General features: G+C 39.7%; 2 protein-coding genes across 2 annotated transcripts; one reads left to right on the forward strand and one right to left on the reverse strand.

Moving 5' to 3' along the window:
• Positions 1-2,908: 2,908 nt before the first annotated feature.
• Positions 2,909-7,833, reverse strand: mettl6 (methyltransferase 6, methylcytidine). The gene is made up of 5 exons (XM_085365846.1): positions 7,396-7,833; positions 4,463-4,597; positions 4,141-4,311; positions 3,724-3,865; positions 2,909-3,432 (listed from the first exon to the last, which is right to left on the reverse strand). Exons 1-5 carry the CDS (start codon positions 7,684-7,686, stop codon positions 3,290-3,292), a joined length of 882 nt encoding a protein of 293 aa, XP_085221972.1. The 5' UTR covers positions 7,687-7,833; the 3' UTR covers positions 2,909-3,289.
• A 271-nt stretch (positions 7,834-8,104) lies between these two features.
• Positions 8,105-14,407, forward strand: eaf1 (ELL associated factor 1). Its single transcript, XM_085365847.1, has 6 exons — positions 8,105-8,353; positions 8,725-8,819; positions 9,966-10,102; positions 10,220-10,392; positions 10,634-10,855; positions 11,026-14,407. Exons 1-6 carry the CDS (start codon positions 8,251-8,253, stop codon positions 11,073-11,075), a joined length of 780 nt encoding a protein of 259 aa, XP_085221973.1. The 5' UTR covers positions 8,105-8,250; the 3' UTR covers positions 11,076-14,407.
• Positions 14,408-15,105: the final 698 nt, after the last annotated feature.

Here is a 15,105-nt window from a genome sequence, read left to right on the forward strand (position 1 = left end):
GCATATTAAAGATTTATCGTATCACTACGACTCCTCTGTCTGTAATCTCTTTAATATACAGTAGTAGTAGTCCCAAAGCAGCTACTTTTTATTTCTGTGTCATTTAGAATAGGGGAGGCTAATATTATAATACAAATCAATTTTACTTTGTATATATTAGGTTGTATTTTACTAGTGCTGTGAATTTTGGACTAATCTAAGGGAACATTAAAAATACATTGAGAAAGAATAAAGAAATATGTTGCTAAACTGACCTAAGTAAATGCAGTTCTTTCTGGATATCAGATTCTGTCATCATTGCCAGAATAATTTGGTGTGGAAACTGAAATTAAACAAAACGCAGTTTGGACGAACAAATTAATAACAATCAAGCGTTAAAATTGCACCTGGAAGCCATGCTGTGCACACATGTTGAAAGTGAAAGCAGAGAAGGAAAGAAACCCAGGCTGCTGCAATGTGGAGAGATTCAGTGGAACAAACAGACCTTTAAGTACGTGCTGGTTTGACTGTGTCGGTGCAGTAGCTGGTTGCAAAAAAGGTGTGAAAAGCCACAGCAACCATCACCAGGTTAAAAAAAAATATCAAGGTTGGAACTTGCCTCTATCTCTCAGACCACAATGTCATCATCCAAATTTATACTCACCTATTTATTTATTTTTTAAAACCACACACTAGAGAGCACGTAGCCACGGCAGAAATAATTAACCTGAATTGGGATATATGATGATTAATAAATCATAAAGAAAGAAAATGTAATAAAAAAATAAAACTCAACAATACAAATAATCCCCACAAAATATAGCAGAAATACTAATAAAACATTAATTTCTCCAACAGAATTAGTTAGTTGTATTTATTTTACTGATCAAAATCATTCATCATATTTTATTTAATGATTGTAAAAAAAAAACCATAACCTAGAATGAACTGGTACGAGCATCTTTAACTGTCTTGGCACTTTCATTTCTCGCTTTACTAGTAGAAAGCTCGAAGAAGCCAAACCACGGGACAGGAAACTGTATCAACTGCATTGTACTGCTTTGAAGTCAGTCTTAAAGCAGCGTGCATGGTCAGATTAAATAGGGCACCTCGCTTAACATATCACCGGATCTCACTAATCACAATTTTCAACATTTTTAAGGGTGTCTTAATTCATGAAAAAATTTGTTACGTAGAACTGAAGCAAATGGCAATTTCTCAGGAATGAGACTAATTTTAATTTCGTTACATTTTTGGTAACCACAACTTTTCTTCCAGAACCACAGAAAACGTTTTCAGAATCAGAATATTACATTGTGTTAATTAATGAAACAATCTTCATGATTGTAATCTAGTACTAGTCCAGCTTTACTAGTTAGCAAATTATGAAATTACTGTCATGAAAATGAATATTTGTTCATGTTTAAAAACATACGTGAAATGTTTAAACAATATAGCCCAAGATTGAATTATGTTTTAATATAAATATTTATTATTTTAATCTTTACCCACATCCCATTCACTCAAATAATTGTCATTTTGGATTATTTTATTTGACTACATTAAATTTTAGAGGGATTTATGCAATTTTGATACTCACTGTGATTTCTAAAGCCGCCCAAAATCTTTTACTTTCACCACTGGGTAACATATAAAATCTGAAAATGGTAATTTCATATCTGTGACATGAAACACTGTGATGCCAATAAATCGCACTGTGTCAAACACCAAATTACATTTCTGTTTTGAGAGGCACAACAAATCTTTAATGTGTTCTAAACTGGGAAAGTCAGTGGGCGACACAGCTGCTGAACAGGAAGCCACATTTAGTGCATGTTGCAAGTAGCTTGACAGGCCCTAAACCGATTCACCACAGTGGTCTTTTTTAGCAGAATGTACAGTACGATGAAGGCAAACATGCATGAATGCAAAACTTAACTAAACTGCATTCACGTATAAAAGCTCTTATATTTGTTGTTAAATCGAAACAACGGCAAACATGTTGATCTTGGGAGCAGCTTATGGTACTGTAGTAAGGGCAGTTCTCTTTTAGGCCTTTGTGTGTCACAGTTGAGAACTTTGATAGCTTTGTGCTCATACTGCTTACAGGTGTTTATGCTTCAAAAGACCTTTTCCAGTGTGATCAATGTAAATTTTTTATCAACTAAATTGTTTAATATGGAGTCCTCGAAATGGGTACAAGGAAGAAAAAATAAAATAAAATAATTTTCCTGTCATTAATTTTTTGTTATTGTGTTTTCTCCATTAAATAGATTTTTAATTTATGCATTTTTAGTAGCCCGTGTTACTGTTAGTCTTTGAATTGATTGCTACTCAGAAATCAAAGGAAATAAAACGTCTTCACAATAAATATTTAGATTCGAAGGTTGTTCACACACTTGCTCATCTAGTTTTTCATATAGACTGAAATGTCTTAATCTACAAGTTGAAAAACATTACAGAATAATAATTTATAACTCATAGATAATTGAATTATCTATTTTGTATTTATGCTTTGGGCAATGTGGATGTCTTAGATTTTGGCATCCTAGCAGCCTTAAAGGTTTCTTCTCTGTTTCTATACAATGAACATTCAGTGACATCTGCCAGGGAAGACGTTTTCATTGAATCGTCTGAAGGAGAGATAGTTAAGATAGTTTAGAAAAAAAGGCGCAAATTTAGCATGTTTATTCTTAAACGTGGAAATATCCATACATCCACCACAGGGATTCATGGCCCATAAAATGTGAACCTCAAACAGAATGAGAGGCCTTGCTTTTTCATCCTCAACAATTTTTTAAAATTTCACATCAAAAAGTGGGAAATTATAAAACACAGATTACCATGTCCTCTCACAGTATATGTGGGAAAATAATAAAATACATTTATTTAAAAAAAATAAATTTTTAAATGATGACTTGAACTCAATATTAGGGGAATGAAGGGCAAGAAAGTCATAATTCTATTAGCAATCATATTACTGGTTTATATTTAAAGTGTTTCTCAGAACGGTATCACAAACTGTGAACGTTTAAACAACCATGTTTAATGCCTTTTCTTTCCCCTGAAAAAAATCCAATCAAATCCCTTTAGATGTTGGGAGCAGAGCTTTTCTGGGAGCCTTCCTCAGGTGGTTTGGTCAGCAGATAGCAGGAGTACATACTGCTAAGTTACCTTGATGGCCCAATTTCCATTCTGGTAAAGTTTTGGCACACATTTCCCTCACCTTTTACTGTCCAGTTTTTATCTAACATTTCAGTGCTATGTTTTGCAAAACCTCTGTAGATCTGTGAGACGACAAACGCAAAGTTCAGCTCTCTGGTTTCATAAATTTGCTCTGCAGGAACACTCTGGGTACACAAAGTCCCTCCTTCTTGTTGACAGTCTCTCTAAGAACATAGTCATTAGAAACGCACTTGAAGCCCGTCTTCTCAAACAGCTCAGCCAGGAACTCTGAGGGCAGTTATAAAAAAGAAAGAAAAAGGTTTAGAGATTTTCTGATGCGTCATAAAAAGATGAAATGCATAAATTGAGCCTTCTCTACTTGAAAAGGTTATCTCAACAATGAGTGACCAAGGAAGGAGAGGTCAATGTTCTTGCATATGAATGTGCTGATATTCTGAAATAAAAGGTCTGAAGCCTCAATTCACACATTTCTAAACCGGTAATATATATCTATCTAATTATACAGATAAGCTAAGTTAGTATCAACAAAAAATAACTTCCTTAGAATAAACTACTGACCTTTAGAGAAAAAGTAGGACCTAGTTCCATCTTGCCGTACATAGAAGTTCTCTCCCAGCTTATTTCCGGGTTTAAATCGGAGCATGGCATGGTCATAAAGTCCGTAGTCCCTGAAGAGGATAAATCCCCCAGGCTTCAAAACCTTAAGATCACATGCAAATCACATTAAACTATTTCAATCTGACTAATGTGGCACATTAAAAGCATATCTAGAAATTAACCACCAAATACATCATCAGATTAAAGGCTTCTTTCAATCAAACATTTCGTTTTATCCACATTATGAGTACAGAAAGCAAGTGCTTGTGTAGTTCCAGTAGGAGAGAACTCTCCCACCTATCATTTCATTTAAACTATACAAGCTGTTGGGAGTACAGACTTATACTAAATCTATCCACACGCCATCTCTGCTCTCACCCTGCTAATGTTCTCCAAAACCAGCTTCATTTTGTCAGGATGGACAGCTGACAGGACGAAGATGAGTGTGATGACATCCACACTGCTTTCTGGCACATTTTCCATCAGGTCATCTTTAGTTAAATCACACTGGAAGGCACAACAGCGGTCGGGGCAGTACAGAGGGTTTTGCTGTTAACACAAAGAAAACAAAGGAAAGAATGTTTTTTTTTTACAAAATTCAGTGGGGTTTTTTCTTTTTGTTGATTCCAAGATTCTCAGGTTAAAATGTCTGAATCCATTGAATGTAAAGTAGTATTACAGCTTCACTAATAGAGCTTACTCTGACAAATTCAACAGCTCGTGGTGAGAAGTCACAGGCATAAACAAAGATGTTGAGGTCATCCTCGAGCAGAGGGAAGATGCAGTTTCCAACACCACAGCCTGCCTCCAGCAGCACCAACTTCTGGGACTCAAACTGCAAGCCAGATGGGACAAAGATAAATTAAAAATAGCCACAAACAAATGTAGTATCTAAGGTAAAAACAGACTTTGTACAATCAAACAAGCTTGAAAAAAATCAGTATTTGGTATGACCACTGTTATTCCTCAACACAGCCGGAACTCTCTTAAGTAAGCTTTCTTGTAATTTCTTCAAGTGGCCTCCAGGAATAGTTCTCCATGCTTCCTTGGGTGTTTATTGTCTTATGTAGTCTGGAAGATGAGTGGATGGTGGGGTGGGTGCAGTTTTCTCTGTGGTGGGGTTGGGTGGAATGTCCCGGGCTATGTGGGGCCGGGAGGCGCTGCTGCACTGGGCCCGGTCTGGATGGGCCTGGGCCCCCTTTCCCTGGCGGGTCGCGGAGTATGGGGGTGCCTACTGGGGTCAGCGGGGGAGCTGGCCCCAGGGAGGGGTCACTTGCCCCTCCCTTCCTTCCCTCCCCATCTCCAGCTGCCTCCCTCTTCCCGCTCCACCACAACCACCCACACATGCAGGACCTTGGAGTAGGGGTATGTCACCAGGGTGCAGAGGAGGCTACCCCCCCCCCCTGTCCCCTTCTGGCTGCCTCTGCCTCAATTTTATCCCACAACTTAGACATTCACATTACTCACACTCTCGTTACACATACATATAGGATCTTGGGGGTGGGCACGATACACGGAATCCAAAGTACCATCAGGGTGTACACCTCACCCCTGGCGTCGTCGCCCACCTCTCAATTTTAAATACACGTAGACATTGAGGGCTAGCAGGAGGGACTATGCGCTTACCTGCTGCTCTCTGGCAGGTAGCTCCATGCCCTCCTGGGTTTTAAATGCACCTTAGAACACACATGCATCAACACTACAATGAGTGGGTGGAGGGAGGTTTGGAGTCTTCTCTCACCCCCATTCTCTGCGGCCTGCTGGAGCGGGGGGGCTAGGAGGAGGAGTTGGCCGTCCGACTGCGGTCTGGAGTGTGGGGCCTCCCTGCTGCTGCGGAGTCGGGGCGGTCTGCCTCTCCCCACCGCAGGGAAAAGGGTAACACCACCTGGGTCTGGGTGCAGTTCCCCCCTCCAGGGGCAAGGGTACCTAGACCCGGTTTGTAGAGTACGCTTGGGGAGTGTGATCGTGTGTACAGCGTCTCTTTATGTCTGTCTCCACGTTGGTTGAGTGTGGAGTAAGTGCATATGAGAGCATGAGGGTGGGAACGGATGTTTGTATCTGTGTGTGCCTGTATGTCTGTGTCTATATGTCAGGTTGGGTGTCAGGCGCCACCTCTCTGGGGACATCTCAGGCCCTCCAAGGTTTGGAGGCCTATCTCCCCCTACCACCACTTCCCCTGCCAGTGGCGGACTCCCTCAGACATCGGTGCGTTGGTGGTTCTTTGTGTCCGGGGATGGGCGTCCAGGTACACACCGGCTCACTCCTTGGCGGCCGCTTATCGGGGCCTGGAGCCTGGGGCTCGCTCAGGCCACTTCGGAGGTGGGGTGCCCCCGGCCTCTCGGCCTGGGGCTCGGTCACTCAGGCACGGCTGGCTGCCAGCGGAGCTCACGGGCGCGTCACTGCAACTCCCCCTGGCTTCTGCTCCGCGGCTGCTGAGTGAGCCCTCATCTGGGACTCTCCTCAGCTCTTTCTGGGACAGTGGCGCGGCTGCCCCTCTGTTGGTCTTCCTTGATCTCTTGTGTTCTGGGGGCCTCGGGATGTCTGGAGTTTTGATCTCCTCCATACCTGCTTCATGCCCTGGAGGACGGGGCTGTGGCCCCCCCACACCCTCTAGCAGATCATTACATGAAGGAACCTTTAAAAAAAAAACAAAAAAACAAGCGTGTCCATGCTCACAGGTGTACACACGGGTGATCACACCCACAAACTACACCCTTTTTGGCTCCTACCTCAAAGCACACTGTGTTCTGTTGATCTTATGTGCTGCACAATAATGTTTAATATTTAGTATTTACTGTCATATTCCCATATATCATTGTGATGTTGTTTATTCTATTACTCTTGTTCTCTTCTGCTTGCTTTCTTTTTTCTTTCTCAGCAGGTGATCCAGGTGATTGATATATGCATTTTTTTTTCTGCCCGTTCTGTTGGTTTTTGTCTTTTGCCCTTCTCCCCCGTCCCTCTTCTCAGCTGTTTCTCTTTCCCTCTTTCTTTCTCCCCTTCTTTCCCCCAGTCAAGTCTGTCCCGTATTCAGTAAGTGAAAATAAAATAAACAATAAAAGGTGAATCAAATGGACCATTACGGCAAGGCTGGGATGGTCAATTTGGTAAAGTAAATCCGTTGGGCATCTTTCTTTGCCTTTAGACAACAATTCTGATGGCAAAAGAGCCAAACGGGACAGGCAAAAAAAAGAAAAAAAAATAGCCACAAACACAAGGTATTAGTCTACTCATGTCTCTCAACTCAGCTTAATGATTTTTAATAGTGAAACTCCAAAAACTCACTTAAAAACTTTTACAATATCCTTTATGCTAAATTACTGTTGAAAGTTGCAAGCTTTTAACTGACCTCTAAATATCAGCTCTAGAGAAAAGCATTTACTTTATTAGGTGGTAATTAAGTAAAATCAGAAACTACACAGCTGATAATGTCAAGTCATGGCCTGTGAAGCCTCAATTTTCCTTTAGGGTGTCCATTGTATACATTAAAATCAGTACATTTTTTATCTATTTCACACAATACCACATGCATGGCAGTCATACAACTCAAATATTTCAAAACATACAGATGTTATGTTTAATATCCTGTAAATGAACCTCCTCTGGTGTGGTCTGTTGTAAATATTTCCTCACCTCTCGGCATGCCTTGAGCTCTTCAAATTCCCTGGTGGTCCAGTGTCTATCCTTGAAGAAATTTGTTGTGTTTCTTTTGTAAAACAAGTCCCAGTTTTTCTGCGCTTCTTTCTCCAGCTTCATCTGTTTGAAGTCAGACACCAGAGCCCGCTCACCGTTCAGTCTTTCCTGCTCCCCCAGAGTTAAAATCCTGGCAGTGGGGGTGTTCGCTTGGTCTTTCGGCTCCTCTTCTTTTCCAGGATGTGTACAGTTAATATCACCACTCAAAACCCCACTTTCTGACAATGCCATGATAAACTGCCACAAAGTGTCTCCACGTTCTGTTTATACTCGCTTATGAAAAATAGACTTTTCAAACATGCTAACCCCAATTAACTGATTTAGAGTTTTATTTTAAAACAAATTTGAGGGTAGCCGTACTTTTTCCACATTTAATGCATCCATGTTGTCCGTTAACTAAATGATGTCGTGTGGTCTTTACTACTTAATTCCGTTTCTCATCGAGTGGCGCGTTTTCTATAATTACTCGTTACTGACTAAATTAAAGCACTGAAAATATTTTCATAGGTTATTATGTAGTGAAATGCGTTGTTTGTTTTTTTTGAAAAATCTTTTGCTTTAATGAAAACAGGTGACGTTGCTAACACAGCCCACTTTCGGCGATATTTGAGAGCCGGACCAAAAGCGGAAAAGGCGTGGCCACGTGATGTTTTGCTAACTGTTAGCCACAGCAAGCTAACTTTGTGTTGTAGTTGGTATCTTATTTTGATCCTGCTCAACTTGCCAGATTGCTCTCGGGTCTTCGTGGGATTTGACCTAAATGCGAGTTTTAATAACCATTAAACCAACGGAGCCATGAACGGGAGCACGAATCCGCTGCTGGACAAAGAGGAGCATGTTTTGAAGCTCGGAGAAAGCTTTGAGAAGAGGCCAAAGTCTTCCTTTCACACCATCAGATGTAAGTGTGACAGACTGCGCGATGTGTTAAATAAAACTTTGGCACCATACAAAGCGCACTGTTAGATTACTGTTGTGTCAGACTCTCTTTCTCACATGGACGGAGAGGCTGTGTTTTACACAGTCTGTGTATGGGTAATTATATGGAGAAAACAATATAAGTAAGTATTTGTTGCAAATGGTGTGGCAGCATTATACACTGAATTTTATCGTTTTACTCCCCATTCTCAGGTTTTAAATCTGGGTTCGTCGGCTCATAATTTTTCAATATTTGTTTAAGAGACTTAATAAAATGTCCATGTATTTGGAATTACCTACATACAATGTCTCCTAAAGCACCTGGTTAAATTATCTGTTGCATCTCCTTTTCAGATGACTTCAAACCAGCATCGATTGACACAAGCTGTGAGGGAGAGCTTCAAGTTGGGAAAGGAGATGAAGTTACCATAACACTACCTCATATTCCAGTAAGACTGCATGATGTGCACTTCTTTCTGTAAATTAAGCAAATAATAAAACAATTTCCATTCTTCTAGCATCAAATTCATCGCCCTTAAATACTGACTGAATTGGTACTTCCAGGAAGTGTGGCACTTGCATGTTAGATGAATATCTGTTCACATTCTGTACTGTGCAAAAGTTTATAAATGCCTTTTCATTTCCTTTTGCTTCCAAGCTATGAGACTTTCTTGTAGTTTTTTTTTTAAGTTGGTTTGAGCAATACTTTTCCAGGCTTCGTCAAGGTCTTTTTGATTGTTCTTTTGCTTGTTTTTTGTTTTTTTTTAAACACTGGCTGAATTTTTTGCTCCTTTCAGTCCAGTCCTTGTATCTGACCATTTCCAGAGGCAATTTGTTTCTAGCATTGCTAGTATTTTATGCCAGTCAATTTATAACAGATTGCCTGGCATAAAATACCATAACATTTGCACCAACCAGGTGATTCCCAAATAGCTATTAGGTGTATACTTGGCATATCTCAGCATGGTTTGCAGGGAGTCCTTAGACAAATTGGTTGAAAAGTGAACATTTAGAAGATAAAAGAATAAGTGGTAGGCCTAATAAAACCCCAAAAAACTACAATCTCCATCAGATGAACAAAATCTGAAAGTCGTGTCCTTAAGAACAAGTTGTGGAATGACCTGGACCTCAACGTTATTGAAGCAGTGTGAGATTATTTATTACAAAACAAAAGGCAGCCAACATCCAAAAAGAGCTTTGAATGTCCTTCAGGAAGCATGGAGAACTATTCCTGGAGGCCACTTGAAGAAATTACAAGAAAGCTTACTTAAGAGAGTTCCGGCTGTGTTGAGGAATAACAGTGGTCATACCAAATACTGATTTTTTTTTTTCAAGCTTGTTTGATTGTACAAAGTCTGTTTTTACCTTAGATACTACATTTGTATTTATGTTTGCACATTTAGAAATCCAGTATCGAGGGTAAAAACAGACTTTGTACAATCAAAGCAATTCAAACTGAAGTCAGCGAGTCAGTCACACCAGGAATAAGCACTGTATAATGATACCTTCTTCCACTGTTTTAATGTAATAGGGTCTGGCAAAATTAGCCAAGACTGTCCATATTTAGTTCTTACATTTTCTTTTTTTTCTTTCAGGGCTCTACCCCTCCCATGACAGTATTCAAAGGAAACAAGCGGCCATACCAGAAGGACTGTGTGCTCATCATTAACCACGACACTGGGGAGTTTGTACTGGAGAAACTGAGCAGCAGCATCCAGGTCAAGAAAACTAGGTGAGATATCAGTGATTACAAAATTAAGGTTATTGAAGTGGGAAGTTCAGGCTGGCTTCTATGTTACTCTTAAATAAATCCAGGTGAAATCACATCTGTTGTGTGTGTGTTTTACAGGGCAGAAGGCAGCAGTAAGATCCAGGCCCGGATTGAGCAGCAGTCGCTTCGGTCCAGCCAGCCCACCTCTCAGTTTAGGGCCCCCACTAAACCCGGGGCTGGGATCAAAACCTCTCCTTCCCCATCTAAGGACAACCCCTCCCCAGAGCCTCAGCTCGATGACATCAAGAGAGGTAAGGAAGGTGATACACGGCCATAGCTCATAATAGAAGAGATGGTTTTCCTGACATAACTATAGTTTATGATTAACATCACAAATAACATATTCTATATTAAACATATGCTACGTGACACACTTAAGTATCACATAGTTCTAAATAAATGTAAGGACATTACAGTTTGTTATAAACAATCTTTCAGTAAATGCTGAATGTCTTTGTGTTAACTGTAGCGATTCTCTGCTGTTCTTAACAGAGCTGCGAGCAGAGGTGGAGGTGATAGAGCAGATGAGCAGCAGCGGCAGCAGCAGCTCCTCCGACTCGGGCAGCGCCTCAGGGAGCGGCGATGACAGCACCAGCAGCGACGGAGAGCTCGAGACCCCCCGACCCCTCAGCCAGACGTCACCCAGCCGCCACCCCATGGCCAACGGAGGACCTGACCGGCAGCAGGGGAACAACCAGCTCATGAACACACTCCGTGAGTACCTTTGGGTTATACTTAGACTTGGTCAGGTCAAGAGATGGAATTTATACATGCGTGCATTCGTTTTCTGTGCTGCTGCTAATCTTGCTCATTCACTGCCAGTGACTCTGTGCTACCACACTGCATTTTTGGTATTATGGTCATTTATCTTCTGCTCACCACAGGAAATGACCTTCAGCTCAGCGAGTCAGGCAGTGACAGCGATGACGACTGAGCTCTGCTGGTCAGTCTCTCTGTCCACACTCCTCCTCCTTTCTGCCTGGTTGACTTGTTTCTTTGCTGTGATAGCTGACCCCAGCTGTGTAGGTTGGTTTGACTACATATATTTTTTTTAATTTGCTTTAGTATATCCTGAAAGCTGGCCAGCCTGGAACTTAAGAGTGTATTTTTTATTAGATGTATATCTTGTTTTGTATAGCAAAACTGGAGACAAAGAGAAAAATTCTTCAGAGGTTTGGAAGATTATATATTAGAGTGCACATACATATTTTCTGTACTTAGAGCAGCTAGTTTTATTTACTTGTATCATTAATACTTTTTTTTTTCAGTTTTGTGTATGGTTTGGCAAGCAAGATTTTCTGTAGCTGTGCGATCATCGCTGTAACATTTGTTTTTTGTTTTCATTTTGCTAAGAATACAAAAATAGCAGAATTGCACAGATGATCTGCAAATAGCAACAAAGCAAAGAAAACAAATGCCGCAGGTATTTTGTCATCCACTAAGTTTTTGAGGTCATTGTGGAACATGATGCAGAATCGGTATCAGTTGCTGATGCTAACTTTAGTTTGCTGTTTGCTGGTCATGTTTTTTTTTAAGTAGCAACACTACACTCACTAGATGTCACCTTTTAGCAGGTTGAGATTGTGGTTTGCTTATCTACGCTCATGGAAAATTAACAGGGCAACATGCTGCATGTTGTTTTAAAGCTCCAATTAGTTTGTTTTATGTCCACAAGGGGGCAGAAAAGAGTCAACAACGAGCAGAAACTCAGATTGCTGGTATGAATAACATGTAAGTAAGCTATAGAATGTAAGTCTAGTGTTGTAGCTCTCTTTTGAATTCAACTGCCACCCCCCCCAAAAATGTCTAACTAATTAGCTGCTCAACTTTCCTCACCAGCTGCGTTTTACTTCCACTGTCTACTCTGTGGTGCCAGACACACAAGCTTTTATTTTTCTAAGCTTATTTATATGAAACAGTAGTTACAAACGCACGTGTTTGCTTTTTTTTCTGATGGTCAGAGGAAAATGCAGACTTTAATCCTCCAGTCGGTCTGTGAGGCCATAACTGACAAGTTAATCATATTTGAAAGGAGACAGGTGCATCGGGGTTGGCTTCTACAAAATTTCTGTCAAGATTAAAATACTTAAATAAAATCAAAGAACCAAATTAAAGGGGGAAACTAATTTGCCCCAGAAGCATGCAATGTGTTAATCATCACTTTCAAGTTTGTTGTATCAGCTATGTATCATTTGCAAACAGAGAACATTATTTTTTGCTCCAGTATTTTCATATAAAACCTATACCATTGTACCATTCCACGCCTTAAAGCATGCTAGCTTGGAAAAAATAAGTGAATGTGTCATTTTCTGAAAATGCCAAAGAGTTGAAATGCCCCTCGTCATGTGCAAGATGTACAGGAATGTTCACAGTGTAACGCCTTTTCCATGCATTTACTGCAGCTCTGAAATGTTTCCAGGCATCGCCTGCAGTGGTTGTATGTGACAATGAAAATCTCTCAGTCGGTCAAACCACAAGTTAAGCAGACTTTAACTGGTCAGATCCCTGTTGCACTGTGGTTGTGTGTGCATAGAGCTGGTAATATTAATTTTCTATCATGCTTCCTGCACCCTCTGAACAGGTGCCACCCATTGTATAAACTAAACATAGTGTTTCCAGTAGTTAGAACACAAACAGATCTCTTACTGTGTCCTAAATGTGTGAAAATCACTTAACGACACCAGTGTGTAATTGTACTTTTCATTTTTTTCTGTAGTTTATGTGTAATTGTGATTTGTATCAGTGATTTTCTTCCAATTTCTGCTAGAGACTGTGAAGATCCTGTTTGTGATTATGAATGCAGTATAACAAGCCACAGTGTAGAGAAAACCGAGGAGTTTTATTACAGAATGATTAGACTTAAAGGTCACAGTATTTGTTGTTAAAGAAATTTTGACGAATGCAAAATTTTAGGATGAAACGCCAGATGATTGTCATTTTTGAAACTGGTAACAAGTTTTGGGTCATATTTAAAGGAAATTTCCATCAAAATAATTAAATAGTTACTCTACTCTAAGATTAACATTAGATGTACTTTATTATAATTAGTGTTAAATTTGAGATTGTAAGGGTCTATTTTAATCAATACAGCTGTCTGCAGAGACCCGCTTTATGTGACCCAAAGCGTCTTTTTAGGTCTATTTTCTATTTTTTAAGCCTATTTTCTTCTGTTTAATGCTTGCAACCACAGTAATGTACTGTGGTTCAGGACCGAGGCTTTGACATGCTACTTTTTCAAAACCTTTTTGTGTGACTGCATTCATTTGCAGAGGAAGAAACAAGTGTATTCAAATAATCCAGCTGCCCCTTACGTACGCATCACTCTGTACAGACGGCTTAAAACTGAACTTTCATTTACTTAAAAACCACATTTAATATAAGGAACAATTACAGGGATTTTCTGAATCCCATGTACACGCATACAGATGCTGTTAAGCCTCTTCTCAGGACTGTGTGGGAGTGGATGGACCATGCACCATCGACTCCAGCCACCACACTCACATTTTGCACCTTTTAATGTTGAACAAACTTTGAAACAGCTGACCTCATGTAATTCCCAGCATAGCACTATCCCATATACAACCTCAGCAGTACAAGGCTTGCAAACTGAAAACATCAACAAGGAGTAGAAAACGCGTGTAACTGGCATCCCAGTACGTGCATCATTTATTCAAAAAGATGTGTCAGCTACCAAAAGAGAGTAAATTTGCTCTAGTTTTCTGCTATCCTGTACTCCTGAAATGAGAGATTTTACGAGTGGATGTGCAGCATCAACATTTTGATGTTTGACATTGACTCATAGCTACGTTCATTTTATGGGCAGTGTTCTAAACTGAAGCTAGTCTTTTCTTTTTAACTCACATAACAAAGCAGACATGATTGTGAGTTATAAGACTGTCATACTGTGCAGTACTAGAAAGAGTTACAGTAGCAGGTGAAATGTAAGTATTTCTTCTTGAACAGGGGGGAAAATTCACTATCTTCCATGTGTCAGTGTTTTGTTTCTCCACCTGGGCCAGACTGCAGTCATTTTTTTTTTCTGCTTTTGAACATTGCTTGAAGTGAAAGAGGGTGGCGAATTGTCAAAGCGAGTGAAACCACTGAAACAGGTGGACACACGTCTAATCCCCTAAAACCTGGACAACCCTGGAGACTCAGTTTGCTGTTGAATGAACTCTAATGTATTTGGTGCTTTTAGTCCTTATGTTTTATTTTAGAGATGTGTTCATGTGAAATATGTTTGTATAAATTTGAAGTGTATTAAAGCTGTGCAAATGTATTTAAAATAGTTTTACATCTTTTTTTCTTTCAAGATTTGTGTCTTTTATCTTTAGTGGAGATAAATCTAAGGAGCCACAGATAAACATGAAATCAGCTTTACTTCATTTTTTTTTTAAACACTGGCTTCTTTTGGGAATTGAACTAGCAGCCGTAATCTCGATTTTTCTCCAGCACTACATAGAGGAAGGACGACAGTCAAAAATGAACTTCGAGAAAAGATTATATTGCTGGTCTTAAATAATTATCGTCAAGTGAAACATATGCTTTCACGAACACCTTCAGTTTACTAACCACTACAACCTGTACACTGAGCATAATACAATACAGTACTTAATCCCTGCGATGGTGCAACAGCTGAGTCACATTTGGGCATTTCTCTTCAAACAGTAACAAAAAATACACAACAAATATATAAATAGCTTTTGTTTCCCTTTAAATCATTTATAACACAATTATATTCATGATTCTGGCTCTTGCTACAACATTTCATTTGACTGATATATAAATTAACATCAACAACAAATAATAGCAATAATATTAATAATTAGAACAATAATTATATAAAAGCTTGTCTGTCTTTCATATAAATCTGGCTAGCTTACAGTATGAAATGATGGAATAGAGATGATAAGTTCAGTTTTGATATGATGAATCCGAGTTTCTCTTTGACTTTGAATCTCACT

Source organism: Diplotaxodon limnothrissa, linkage group LG11, assembly GCF_057381915.1.
Source record: "Diplotaxodon limnothrissa isolate DT_005_m linkage group LG11, D_limnothrissa_male_GT1.1, whole genome shotgun sequence".
In the NCBI taxonomy this organism is placed as follows: Eukaryota; Metazoa; Chordata; class Actinopteri; order Cichliformes; family Cichlidae; genus Diplotaxodon; species Diplotaxodon limnothrissa.

What these genes read in the sequence shown, in the direction of transcription:
- mettl6 (XM_085365846.1), bottom strand. Translation starts at nt 7,686, where the DNA reads ATGGCATTGTCAGAAAGTGGGGTTTTGAGTGGTGATATTAACTGTACA. An exon ending in TTTTGGAGAACATTAGCAGG is followed by an intron (nt 3,866 to 4,140) that starts GTGAGAGCAGAG and finishes TGTGATCTTAAG; the next exon opens with GTTTTGAAGCCTGGGGGATT. An exon ending in GTCCTACTTTTTCTCTAAAG is followed by an intron (nt 3,433 to 3,723) that starts GTCAGTAGTTTA and finishes AACTGCCCTCAG; the next exon opens with AGTTCCTGGCTGAGCTGTTT.
- eaf1 (XM_085365847.1), top strand. Translation starts at nt 8,251, where the DNA reads ATGAACGGGAGCACGAATCCGCTGCTGGACAAAGAGGAGCATGTTTTG. An exon ending in ATCCAGGTCAAGAAAACTAG is followed by an intron (nt 10,103 to 10,219) that starts GTGAGATATCAG and finishes TGTGTTTTACAG; the next exon opens with GGCAGAAGGCAGCAGTAAGA. An exon ending in GCTCGATGACATCAAGAGAG is followed by an intron (nt 10,393 to 10,633) that starts GTAAGGAAGGTG and finishes TGTTCTTAACAG; the next exon opens with AGCTGCGAGCAGAGGTGGAG.